The sequence below is a fragment of the Geotrypetes seraphini genome, chromosome 4, assembly GCF_902459505.1.
Source record: "Geotrypetes seraphini chromosome 4, aGeoSer1.1, whole genome shotgun sequence".
NCBI lineage: Eukaryota > Metazoa > Chordata > Amphibia > Gymnophiona > Dermophiidae > Geotrypetes > Geotrypetes seraphini.
The window spans coordinates 274405490-274418607 of record NC_047087.1 but is presented as its reverse complement, the minus strand read 5'-3'; the positions used below and the strand labels follow the sequence as shown (position 1 = coordinate 274418607).

The 13118-nt window shown below is 41.0% G+C and overlaps 1 protein-coding gene across 2 annotated transcripts in view; it reads left to right on the top strand.

The window, feature by feature from the left end:
• The window catches only part of LOC117359188 (proliferation marker protein Ki-67-like), a 244544-nt gene extending 231757 nt beyond the window's left edge, over positions 1 to 12787 (top strand). For both annotated transcript variants that reach the window (XM_033941515.1, XM_033941514.1), the window contains exon 17: positions 11020 to 12787. In XM_033941515.1, the coding sequence (XP_033797406.1) occupies positions 11020 to 11072 (53 nt within the window). In that variant the 3' untranslated portion in view covers positions 11073 to 12787. The remainder of the gene's footprint in view (positions 1 to 11019) is intronic.
• Positions 12788 to 13118: the final 331 nt, after the last annotated feature.

Here is a 13118-nt window from a genome sequence, read left to right as displayed (position 1 = left end):
AGCAACTTGGGAGCTGCATGTGACTGCTTACCTATGGTACCGCAACTGGTTTCTCTGGAGCGACATCGATCTTATCACCGGTCCAATTCTTTATTGACAATCCAATGAGCATCGTTCCTCTTCGGATGCTTCGAAGAGAATATATCGCTTTTTCATGTTATAAGACAACAGCTACACATCATACCTCTTCTAGCATCGGACCAGTACCGGTCTCAAAGTAAGCATTGATTTTTCTTGACGCATTTCAGCACCGGGGCCTTCATATCTTTCTTTTGTTTGTTGATATTCGATTTCTGGTGATGGAGTGGATGTTCTGTGGTGCTGTGTTTGGCTAGTGTTGGAGTGTAGTTTCGTGAGAGCTGGTTAGGTGGACTGTAGAGGATAGCTTTGGTCGTTTCTTAGTCCCTTTGCAAAGGCGCTCGCAAAGGCGCTCCCTTCTCCCCTGTAGGTTCAGCATCCATGTCCCTTCCTCTTCCACAACTTTTGGTCCATCATCCATATTCCCTTCTCTCCCCATCCCCAATTGCAGTCCACAATCTATTTACCCTCTCCCTTCTGCGATTCTGCCTTCTTTCACTCTGACCGCCACCCCTGTGGCATCTCCCTGCCATCCTGCTCCTGACCTGGCAACTGCTCTCCCTTCCCTGTGCAGGTCTGGTCTCTGATCGACTCTCCTCACTGTGTTGAGTTGGTATCTTTTATTTGCCGTCCCTCCCAAAGCAGCAGAGGCAGTGCTGTGAACAGGTTGCTTGTGGCCTTCCCTGCCAGAACCTATGATGCATCGGAAGTAATACAGCTGAGGAAAGACCCTGATGGGGCAGGCTGCAAGCAGCCTGTTTATAGCACTGCCTCTGCTAGCCAACCACTGCTGCTGCTTGGGGAGGGCTCGCGGGTAAGAGAAACTGGCTCCATAAGGGGAGGGGGCTGAACGGAGGACAGACCTGGGAAGGGGAGGGGGGGTGTCTGGTCAAAGCAGGACCAGGAGTGCGTGCCATTAGGCACTGAGCCTTTTATTGGCTCAGTGATGGAACGTCGGTGGGGGGGGGCGGAGTGCGCTTCCACGCCTACCTTCCCTCTGTTCCCGGTCGGCAGGTCCAAAGAAAAGAACCCCCTCCCTCCCCCCCAGAACTTTAAATTAAGAGCGTTACCGCTGAGCCTTCCAACTGGCTCAGCGGTGGAACGTCTTGGGGGGGGGGGGCGGCAGAGTGCAATCCCACGCCTACCTTCCCTCTGTTCCTAGTTGGCAGGTCTGAAGAAAAGAAAAAATAAACCCAGAACTTTAAATTAAGAGCGTTGCAGATGAGCCTTCCAACTGGCTCAGCGGTGGAACGTCTGGGGGGGGGGGGGGGACGGAGTGTGCTCCCACGCCTACCTTCCCTCTGTTCCCGGTCGGCAAGTCCAAAGAAAAGAAAACAGTATTGGATTTCTTCTATATTTATCCAATTTAAGCCTCAAGATCACTTCGATTCGAGTTCATCTCAGTGCTATCAATGCTTTTCACAGCCCAGCTGATGGTAAACATCGAACTGCTCATCCTGTTGTGTCCAATTTCATTAACAGACCTTTTTAAGGTCAAACTACCTCCAGTAGTTTGGGATCTCAAGGTTGTTCTCTCTAGAGTTCTGAAGGCTTCTTTTGAACCAATGTCCTCCGCTTATTTGAAATACACCACTTGGACAGTGTTTTTTTTTTTTCTCATCTCTCTTACCTCTGTTCAAGAAATGAGTGAATTTCAAGCACTGGTGGTGGATCCACCATTCACAGTGTTTCATGATAATAAAGTTGTGCTTCACACCCATCCGAAGTTCCTTTCAGAAGTAGTCACAGACTTCATCTAAATCGAACTACCATACTTCCAGTGTTTTTTCCTAAGACTCATTCTCATTCTGGAGAAAAGGCTCTTCATCCTCTTGTTTCCAATGAGCTTGGGCTTCCTTTTTACAGAGAACTCAGCCACATAGAGCATCTCTTCAACTTTTCATATCTGTTGATCCTAATAAGTTGGGACGTCCTGTATCCAAGAAAACTATCTCTATATGATGAGATGTTTGTATCGTTTTCTCTTATGCTCAGGCTGGGCTCCAACAGAAAGTTGCATCACAGCTCACAAGATCCAAGCTATGGCAGCTCAACTCCTATTGAAGCAATATGTAAAGCTGCTACTTGGTCCTCAGTTCATACATTCACATCTCACTACTGTCTGCAATTCAGTTCCAGATGAGAGGGTCACTTAGCCAAACAGTATTGCAAAATTTATTTTCTTAAAGGTCAACAATCCCTCCGTCCCATTCTAGTAAGCTAGGGAGTCCCACATATGAGAATATGCTGCCTGCTTGTCCTGGGATAAAGCACAGTTACTTACCGTTAACAGGTTTTATCCAGGAACATCAGTCCAAACTCCTTAAGAGAGACGACAACCATGGAGAAATTCAAATCTCCCCTTAAAACATTTCTTTTTAAAGATGCTTTCCAAGTTTAACTGTCCTTTTAAGGATTTTTTTAAACTTTATTTAGTTTACTTCCCTTGGACTGACATGTTGTCACCCTGTTCTTATGTATTTTCCTGCTCTCCTCTCTTTCCTTTAATTATATTGTAGTTCGCCCTTTATTCTTGTACCAGTTTGTTTTTGTTTCGTCTGTCTTGTCATGATTGTTGTTTTATTACAGCTGTTTTTGGCTATTATTTGTTCTCCCCTTGATTTTATTGTACAGCCACCTTGAAATTTATGATAAGACGGTATAACAAATTCTTAATAAACTTGAAAGTTGGAAACATCAGGCAGATATTCTCACAACCTACCCACGTACCCTGGTTGGCTTCTTAGCTTGCTTACATAACCGAGGAGCTGCTAGCCTGCGTCTGGCGGGAAGTTTGTGAACTTTCTTAAAGTGATGATTCACTTTTAAAGCTGTCTGTACCGGGGCTCCGTGGATGATGTCACCCACATGTGAGAATATCTGCCTGCTGTCCCTGGATAACACCTGTTACAGTAAGTAGCTGTGATTTTTGAACTAGTGGAGGAGGTCATGACTATGGTTAAAAAAGAAAAGCAGTGCTTCCTTGCCATTCTTTTCCTTTGTCAGGGAATAGCTGCAGTATAAGAAAGGCAGCTTTGTCTTTGTAGCATTGCATCTGTTTTAGTGTGTTAAAGGTTAAACCATTATTCTGTATTAAACTGTGTTCTCCTCCCCCCCCCCTCCCCGCCAGCTTCCACAACTCCAACTTATCCTTAGACAAGCAGGCAGCATATTCTCGCATGTGGGTGATGTCATCCACGGAGCCCGGCATGGACAGTGGTAAAGTGTGCTGCCACTTTAAGCTTTTAGCAAAGCTTCGAGAGTGCCCGAACTGCGCAAGTGCCTTCCTTCCCAATGCCAGCTCACTAGATCATCAGTTTTCATCTTCCATGGAATGAAGATGACCTTGAGTTGCCTTCCCACTTCTATTTTTTCAATTATAAAATATAAAAAATTAATAAGGTTCGGTGTTAAGGGGCCCTCAGACAACTTTAAAACCTTTGCCCCTGTCATCAATGTCAATGATTTTTCAGCCTCTCTTCTCTTAACGGTCTCATCCTTTCCAGCTGGCCCTGACTCTGGGACTGTATACACAAATAAGAAAGGAAAAACAATCCTAACAAACTACCAGAATGTTTTATTCCTCTCTCTTAGAAATATTAGGTCTGGAGTCAGATTTCCAGTGAATTGGACTTTTCTCTATTGCCGATCCCTATCGGTACCGATGGACATCGACATCAAATAGCATCAGTGGCATATCTAGCATGCCTTTCATCGACACCATTGCAGTGGACATTGTAGCCAGCACCAGAGCCTTAGGCCGGGATTCTGCAGTGCCTCCAGTGGCTATAGTCCAAAATTACATTAGCGTGTGACTCAGAAAGGAGTCACCCTGCAGGGTTTAAAGGGACAATACAAAAACCATCAAAGCAAAGTTTCAAGGCAAAAATAAAAGAAAAATTTACTTATTAGCATAAAGGTCAGAATGGCTCAAAATCCACTGTAACACGCAAATGCACAAAACAAAAAGCCAGAGGAAAACACGGGCAGAATCCAGGATTTTCATTCCTAATGCAAACAGTTCTTTCTGTGATTCAGTCCTTCACAGAGCTGCTTATCAAAAAAGCTTCTTTTCCCCAAGTCTGCTCCTAGCAGAGCTCGGACAAGCACAGTTCAGAGAACCAACATTCAAGTCCTGGAGAATATACTTTCTCACTCAAACATCCTCAGCACAAACACAAAAAAAAACCTCAAGCCTAAAATGTAGGAGGGCTGGGCAAACAGGAGTGTTTCAAGTTTGCTTGCAAAAAGCCCTAACAGCTTTTCAAAATTCCCACCCAGATGAATGCAAACTTCTCACAACACTCACAGCTTTTTAGAAAAGTGCACAGTGTAGGAAGTCCATGAATATGACTGGGAGCAGAAAAAGAACTCAGCCAACTATAGTAGGAAAAAAAACCTCTCAGTCTTTTTGCTCAGCTAGAGCTGGTTGCTACTCCAACTTCCATAAGTTCTGGGGCTCCACACAAATCCTCAGCAGGCAGTTCCCCTTGCAACTCCATGGGCATCTCCTCATCAGTTGCTAGTAACTCTGAAGTGGCTTCAGCTTTATCCACTTCCATAGGCAGACAGGCATTACCCTCACTTGAGCCAGGCAGCTCCTCAGGGAGAGCCCTAAGCTTCCTCCATAACCTTTCTCACAGCTTGTTGAGCACTGCTGGCTTTTCAAGGGGGAAGACAAGCCCTGTTCTAGCTGAGTCAATACCTAGCTGCTCCTCTCTTTGGCTCCCCTGGTGGTGACCTGGATAATAGGTATTCTGCTTGTTCTCAGGTCTGGCTTTATACTCCTGGGTCCTAGCTCTGCTGTGTTCATGAGAAGGTTTGTGTAAAGTTTTCCCAACCCCCGGCTCTGAAGAGCTTACTGTAGGGGTGTTTCGTTATTCACACCTGAAGGTTAGGCCTCATACAGCCTGAACCATTGTCTGCCAGAAATCATTCCAGCATGAACCATGCAAGAAGAGAAAGAAGAAAACATATTTGCTGTTTATGATACCTGATGCATTCTGGTTATGTACCAGAACTGTATTCTAGTCAAGGACATCCAGCTATGCCTACATGCTCAGCCTGTGTGAATCTTGGGGGAGGCATTGCTCCTATGCTGTTCTTATCTCTCTGAAGGCACCTCTGTTACACAGCCTGTGCGAGACTTTACACAGAAAGACTATTCATCTAAGTTCTGTTTCTGGATTGGTCCTGAGAGGTCATCTGACGAGAACCAAGTAGAAGGTGCCTAATTATTGATTAGTCTATGCTAGGATGTAAGGGAGCTTACATCGTATCATAGGTTTCTCTGCACATCTTCTATAATAATTAAGACCTGAAAAGTTACCTATTGTGACTCTCTCCCTGAGAGAGAGGAACCGGACTTTTATACAGATCTGGATTCCATCACATAAAGAAACCTTTGCTGCCAACCTAATTTACAGCTATTCCAGTGGCTGACGGACTCTTGTTCCTGTACCAAGGAAATTCATATCTTTCATGCTGAGGAGAAGATGACTTCCGTCTCCCGGGCTAAGACCTAATCGGATGGTGAGATAAGGAAATTATCTATCTTATCAACTGGGGCTAGATAAAAGTATTCCATTGTTGTATAGGATAAGGAGTTGTAAAGTTACTCTTGATGATAAGCTATTTTTAGAGTTGCTGCTAATCATGAATTATTATAAGGAATTATTTAGTGTGTAAGAATTAGTTTTACTCATTTATCTAGCAAGTGTTGTGTAATAATTATGTAATGAGATATATGTATGTACAGAGACATTGTGAATAATAATTAGTTATTATTTACTGCTGGCTTGTAAATTATATTTTTATATTTCTAATAAAATTCTTCATATAGCCTTGGTCTCTATTCTTAGTATAAACTGGCAAGATAACGAACCTTGGTTAAGGAGTTTATGGTTTCCCCTAGAAAACTAAGAAACACGTGACTGATTTATGTTATACTAATTAGTACATCCATAAATCTACCTATATTACCCAATCCCCCCATATCCCAGACCTTATGTAAAGCTTGTTCAAAATATGTCTCACCTAGCAATAATTCCTCTCTACCAGAGGGTAATAGGAAAGCTCGCAGTTGGTGATAGTGAAAGAGGTCTCGTTCTAAGAGGCCATATTCCTCTTCCATTTCTTGAAATGAAACCATTCTCCCATCCTTCCGCACCTGTCCCAAAGTGTGCAAAGATTGCTTAGCCCATTGTAAAAAGGTCATGTAAGTTTGGTTAGGGGAGAAGTCGGGGTGAAATGATATAGGGGAAAGATGAAAATATTTATGCTCTGGGAAGAGGCGGGAATGTAAAGCAATCCATGTTTGTAAAGGCCCCTGCATTAAAATAGGAAGTTCAGATAGAAGTTGACGCAATGTATTTAAGGGCAGCCACGGTTGTGCCCATAACAGTATTGTAGGGATATAGTGTTGTTCAAGATGAACCCAAAACGCAGGGGATCTTGCCATTCAAGTAGCCAAAATTTAAACCTGGCCTGCTAAATGATATGTGGCAAAGTGAGGAACCCCCATACCACCCCGGTGTCTAATTTGGCATAGTAATGCTCTATTGACCTGAGGAGGCTTATGCTTCCATACATATGCAAAAGGAAAAAGAAACGGCAAAGGATAGAAATAAATACAATAATTTTGGTAGTATTACTATTTTAACCGCATTAATGCGACTGAGCCATGAAGTACTATAAACCCTCCCAACGATCAAGGTCAGACATAAGTTCCTGTAATTTAAGCGGGAAATTAAATTTATATAGAGCAGCAATAGAATTCGTTAGGTTTACTCCCAAGTAGCGAAGTGATTTATCTGCCCACAAAAATGGATGGTGAAGGCAGAGCATTAACACCTACGAATTGTTAAGGGTGAGATTAAGAATGACTGATTTGGACATTTTAATTTTGAAGCTTGAGGCTTCCAAAATGTCCGATACTGCAGTCAGAGACTTTGCGGGGTCACTGAACGACAATAGGATATCATCGGTGAATAGCAAGATGCGTTTTTCCCCAGAAGGCAAGGAAACCCCCAGTAGACTCCTGAATGAGACACACCAAGGGCTCCACTATATGCAGATAGCAAGGGCGATAGTGTACAGCCCTGTCGAGTTCCCTGAGGAAGTTCAAATACTTCCAAATATTGACCATTAATTTTCAATAAAGATAATGGTTGGCGATATAATGCTTGAATCCAATGCAAATAAGGCCCCTTAATATCCACCCGACGTAAAACCGCCATCATGAAAGGCCAAGACACCCGGTCAAATGCCTTCTCCGCATCCAGAGAAAGCAATATAGCCAGAATATGTTGTGACTAGGCAGTATCAATGATATGTAGGGCTCTGCGGATGTTATCTGATACCTTCCTACCTTGGACAAATCCAGACTGGTCCGGAAGCACTACCGCTTCCAAATACATTTGGAGGCGAGCTGCCAAGATTTTTGTGTAGATTTTATAGTCAGTTGACAGTAAAGAGATGGGTTGATAAGAACTATAGTGTTGGGGATTCTTGCCAGGTTTAGGTATCAGGGTGATAGCAGCTAATCTCCACGAATGAGGAAGAACAGTAGTCTCATCAAAATCATTATAGATTCTCAACAAGAGAGGGGCCAGATAAGTAGTGAATCTGTTACCAAAGCCATCTAATCCAGGTGCCTTGGAATTAGGTAAATCCTTTATTGCCCATAATACCTCTTCTAATGTGATTGGTTGAGACAGTGTCGCAGCCTCTGCTAAAGATATCTGAGGTAGCTTTACCTTAGCCAAAATGTTACCAATCAGGGTATCGGAGGGTGCTGTTTCTGGAGTGTAAAGAGTTCAAAAATACTGCTGGAACTACTGGTGTATAACCTGAGTGTCAAAAGATAGTTTTCCCCCATCATCCAAAATCCCTGCAATATAATTTTGTTCTCTGCGTTTATGAAGCTTATGTGCCAATAACTGACTAATCTTATTATTAAATTCAAAATAATTTTTTTTAGTCTATTCAACTGGTTTGCTATATCCCTAATTCTAATTCGTGGAACTGATGTTTCACCTCTTTTAGTTTAGTCTTGGGCCCAGTTTTATTTCCAGTGGTTTGTAATTCCCATTCTGCCTGCGTAATTTGTGTTTGAAGATGGGATTCCCATTCTTTTCGTGTTTTCATCAGGTGGGCATTACTGCTTTTAAAGATTCCCATAGGATAGCAGGCTCCAGACCCAGGCTATCATTAATGTTAAGAAATTCTTGCAACTGAGATTCCAGGACTGTGATATTATCCGGATCTAATAATAGAGAATCTTGTAATTGCCAATAACGCCTACCTATCTTTGGTGGGCCTAGTTGAAGAGTCATGGTGACTGGGGCATGATCAGACCAAGTTGCTTGATGAATCATGATCTCAGAAAGCAAACCCAACTGGACAGCCCCCAAAACTACATATCAATTTGTGAAAATGAGGAGTGCCTGGGTGAGAAAACAGTGTACTCCCGGGTTACTTGCCTGCCAGAAGTCAGGCCCCATTGATTAAGAAAACTGCAGCTGCATCTTTTGTTGCACGCATCTGCCATAGCAGACTGCAGACTTCTCCTTCAGAGCTTGGGGACTTCTATCTCCACATATTTAATGAGGGCATGAATTATGTGGTTGAAGCTCTTTATGACATCATTAGAGTTTTGGGTAAGGTTTTAGCTTACTTCATTTTGGTTACTGGATAGTCTGGATCAACAGTGAGCGGGCAACTCAGCCTCCAAGGCTACTCTCATTAGATGCTGTTTGGCAAAGGGCTAGACAGCCTTGTGTCTGATGTGGCAGATCGCCACCCCAAATCCCTCCTAGATAATAGAAGCCATCGACCTGCCGGAGGAAATAGGAATAATTTTTGTGCCTCCAGGAGATCTTGCCAATTTTTCTCTGGTTACTCCTCTCAGAGTTCCAGACAGAGATTTGGCAATTATCAGCACCAACAATCTGCAGGAGCTCAGCCTCCAAGAAACAGCAATGATGCCAGGAGGATAGCCAATCCTCCTCATATTAGTGGGCGTCTGTCAGCATTCAGGGTCAAATGGGAACAGATCTTGTTTGATCGTTATGTGATGGACATTATCAGGGAAGGGCACGAGATCGAGTTTCATCAGCCCCCTCCAGATCTGTTTCTTGACTCCCCAGCTGGATGGCTAGAGAAGCAGGTAAGTCTCTTAGACATTCATGCAATAGAACCAGTTCCCAATGAAGAATCGGATTCATGCAGATATTCCTTATATTTCATAGACCAAGAAAGGCACAGAAGATTGGATTTGGAGTCTGTAAACAAGACCCTAAAAGTTCCCCACTTTCGTTTAGAAATAATCTGCTCTGTCATAGCTGAGGTGCCTCCGAGATAATTCCTTGCCTGTCTGGATTTGATGGAGGTATATCTTCAGATCCCCAGACAATAGCTGAGATTTCATGTGCTTCAGCGCCACTTTCAGTTTTTGGTGCTCCCCTTCAGTTTGGCCACAGCTCTCTGTATCTTTACCAAGCTGATGGTGGTTGTAGCAGCCCATCTTCACCAGATGGGGATCCAGGTGCTTCTTTTCCAGGATCCGGGATGTGGCTACGTGCATAGGAAAAATAATCAAGCCCCAAGACCACCACCCGATGCTCCTCATCCACGTTGGAACGAATGACACAGCCAGGAACTCACTGGAGAAGATACCGGAAGACTTTAGAGCCTTAGGTGCGAAGCTGAAGCAGATGGAAGCGCAGGTGGTTTTCTCCTCCATCCTACCAGTGAGAAACAATGGAAGAGCTAGAGAAGAAAGAATCCAGAAGACAAACGAATGGCTACTGGGATGGTGAAAAGAGATGAACTTTGGCTTCCTGGACCACGGAGAGACACTTCAGGGACTGCAGGGACCAGATGGGCTACACCTAACCAGAAGAGGGAAGAACGTCCTGGGACAACGCCTGGCTCACCTGCTCTGAAGGTTATGTAGGTGGAGTTGTCCCAACCCTTTTATTATTTTTGCCGCCATCCCCATTGGGAGTATCTCCTTATTCAGCTAGAGACAAAGCTGACATGGAAAGTGGAGGAGCCACTGAAGGCCAGATCCCCTGCAAGTGCCCAGTAAGCTCAAATGCTTATTATTGCTAGGGGAGAGCACTGACAGACAGGGTTGGAAGACTTAACCATCAAGTGTGGCTGCATTTCCCTGCTGTCTAAGGATAACCCTGTTACAGGTAAGCAATTCTGCTCTTTCGGATAAAAGGAGACTTGGCTATTTGCTAGATTTAAAGGATCCTTACACCCACTTAACAGAACATCCAAGTCACAGAAACTATTTCATATGAGTAGAAAATACCCCCAGACTTTGCATACTACTCTTTGGACTGGCATCAGTACCATGGTAGTCTCAAAGGCCCTGATTTTATGAAAGCCACCTAAATTTAGGTGGCGACATCGGCACCTACTTTAATTGAGCAGTAGGCTTAATCAGTGCTGATATTAGTACTCAACACCTCACAATCTGCCTTCATTGGACTTATTGAAAATTAGGTGCCTAACTCGAAAATCTTGATTCTGTAAAAAGTAGGCACCTAGCTCAGAGAAGGTGCACAAGACTTGATGCTACTATTAGCACCTAGCTTTAAGCGGACTTTTATAGAATTAGGGCCACAATGTATACTGCCATTTGTGACACATTTATGCATTGGCCTTCCAAACAAACAGAAGGTGGTCTAGATTAACTAATTGTAATCTGCTAATACAAAGAAAATGAACTGTGAGAGTGCTGATTTTTATTGAAATGTTCTTGGTATTTTGAAATGTTTTCATACTGTACCAGTTAGTTTGATGCAGTGGAAGTTATTACTTACTCTATGGGATTTTTGGCATATTACTAGTTATTTTTTGTTAGTATTGTTACACAGTGAATGTTTTCAAAACTTGTATCACAGTATAGTGTGCTTCTTTTCTCAGGGATTGAACACAATACAGTTCAACAAAAAAACAAGAGAAGAAAGGGAAGATAACTTGGAAAAATGAATCACAAGCTTGTAGAACAATTCCTGAAGTGTATGAGAAAATGTACTAACCATTCTTAAATCAGTTTTTTATTTGCCTGTGCATTGTTAATGAGGATATGCGTGCAAATTGTTTTTAATGATAATTTTTCAGTATGCTTTTTTCTTGTAATTGGGTGAATTTTTAAGTAATGTATTTAAAATTGCTTTATTTTCTTGGGTTTTGGTGTTTCTTAACAAATTTTGAATATATCTTGTCTCATTTTAAATATATATGGTATTGCATTCTTTTATATAGCTCAACAAAAAATGGATAACAGTGTCATTTTTGTAAATGGATGCTGATTTTCTAATACATTCAATAAATATTTGCATTTTATATGTAAACTAGTAAAGATAATTTTAAGATTGTTTAATTGATATTTCTTCATGCTTACTAAACTATATAATATAGTAAGTCATATGCTGTCTTCTAACTGGATGTTCAAACATGTTAAAAAAATCAAGCGAGTTGAAAAAGGAAATATGTGGGACTCAAGTATTCCAGAAGTATATAGCTATTAAACATCAGTGCAAATAGTGAGACTGATACTTTTAAATAAGAAACTATGAAGAAATTTTATTCCATATTTTTAAGTCAAAAGAACTTTTCATTTTCTTAAATAGATTTGCTACTCATTGTTTGTAGTAATGCCATTTCAGTATGACTAGCCTTGCACATACTGAGCTAAAACTGGTTTCTGTATTTTTGATATGCTAATACATTTATTAACTCTTTTTGTCTTAATTTAGAAGAAACTGTAGTTCATAAAATATGTACTTTGTTTTATCTTTTATTACAAATGTGAATTATAAATTTACCACTCTAATGTATTAGTACTTTAGAGTTTTTGATTTATTCTAGTTTCTTGCTTCTGCTGAATAGGTTTCATATGCTTAAATATAATTCAGGAATCATTGAATTTACTATAAGGCAGGTTGATTATATTGCATTGGTATTTGTCAGCTACAAATACAAAACTGTAAAATTCTGTAAATATTTTATATAATTTAGCATTTGTCCATTCTTTGAAATGGTCATTATTTCTCTGAAATACTCATTACTTTTAGTTGATCAAAAGCAAGATTAATATGGCCATTTTGATATTTTACCATTTATACAAAATTCTCATTTCAGATTGGCCATAATTTTGGCATAGACTATCAAGAATGCAAGTAAATCCTTATGACTATGAGAAAAAGATGTAATTGAGATGACAGAGTACAATTGATCAGCTTTGTAAATAAGAGATTAGACTTGGTCAGGGTGTTGGATTTTTTTTTCTGTGGGGTGGAGGGGTTTAGGATTGAAATATCCAGGTGCCACCCATTGCAGAGCAAATACAAAGATACTTAGAGAACACTCATGTTAAAGATTAACACAGAATCTTATTTCTGTACCCAATTGCTACCCTTTCGTTGTATTAAAGTCACAAATATTCAGTCATATCAATATATTACCTTGGGAAATTTGATTTCTGTTCTGAATAATTTGTGCTGTATTGCCCATGTTTTCTCCAATCCAGTAAATTGCTTCTTTGTTTTAAATTTTTGTTCTACATGTTATAAACATTTAATAATTTAGATATGTTATGACAAATATTTTTGTACTTATAAAATTAGATGTTTCAGTGTAAATTATTGAAAAGCTTTACAAAATACACCTTTGTGTTGTGTGGATAATGCTTATGAATTCTTTTTTAAAATATTTTGAAATGTCAATAAATTTAAGTTATGGATGGATAAAATAGATGCTTATGAGACAAAACAGGTCTCCAATTTGCAGTCTGCATGACATTGCAATGTGGCCTACTTGAGTTTTTAAGCAAAAGTGTTTTTACTCAAAACACACGATTTTGAAGCAGTGCAGGGCCATAGATTTTGTATACATTATGCTGTAAAAGGCTAAAATACTCATGCAGTCCAAACATATAGAAATCTATAGTTAAAGGGATTTAACCAAGTAGGAGAGGTTTCTGCTGAGAAAAGCTCTTCTGAGCTAGCTGACAGCTGATA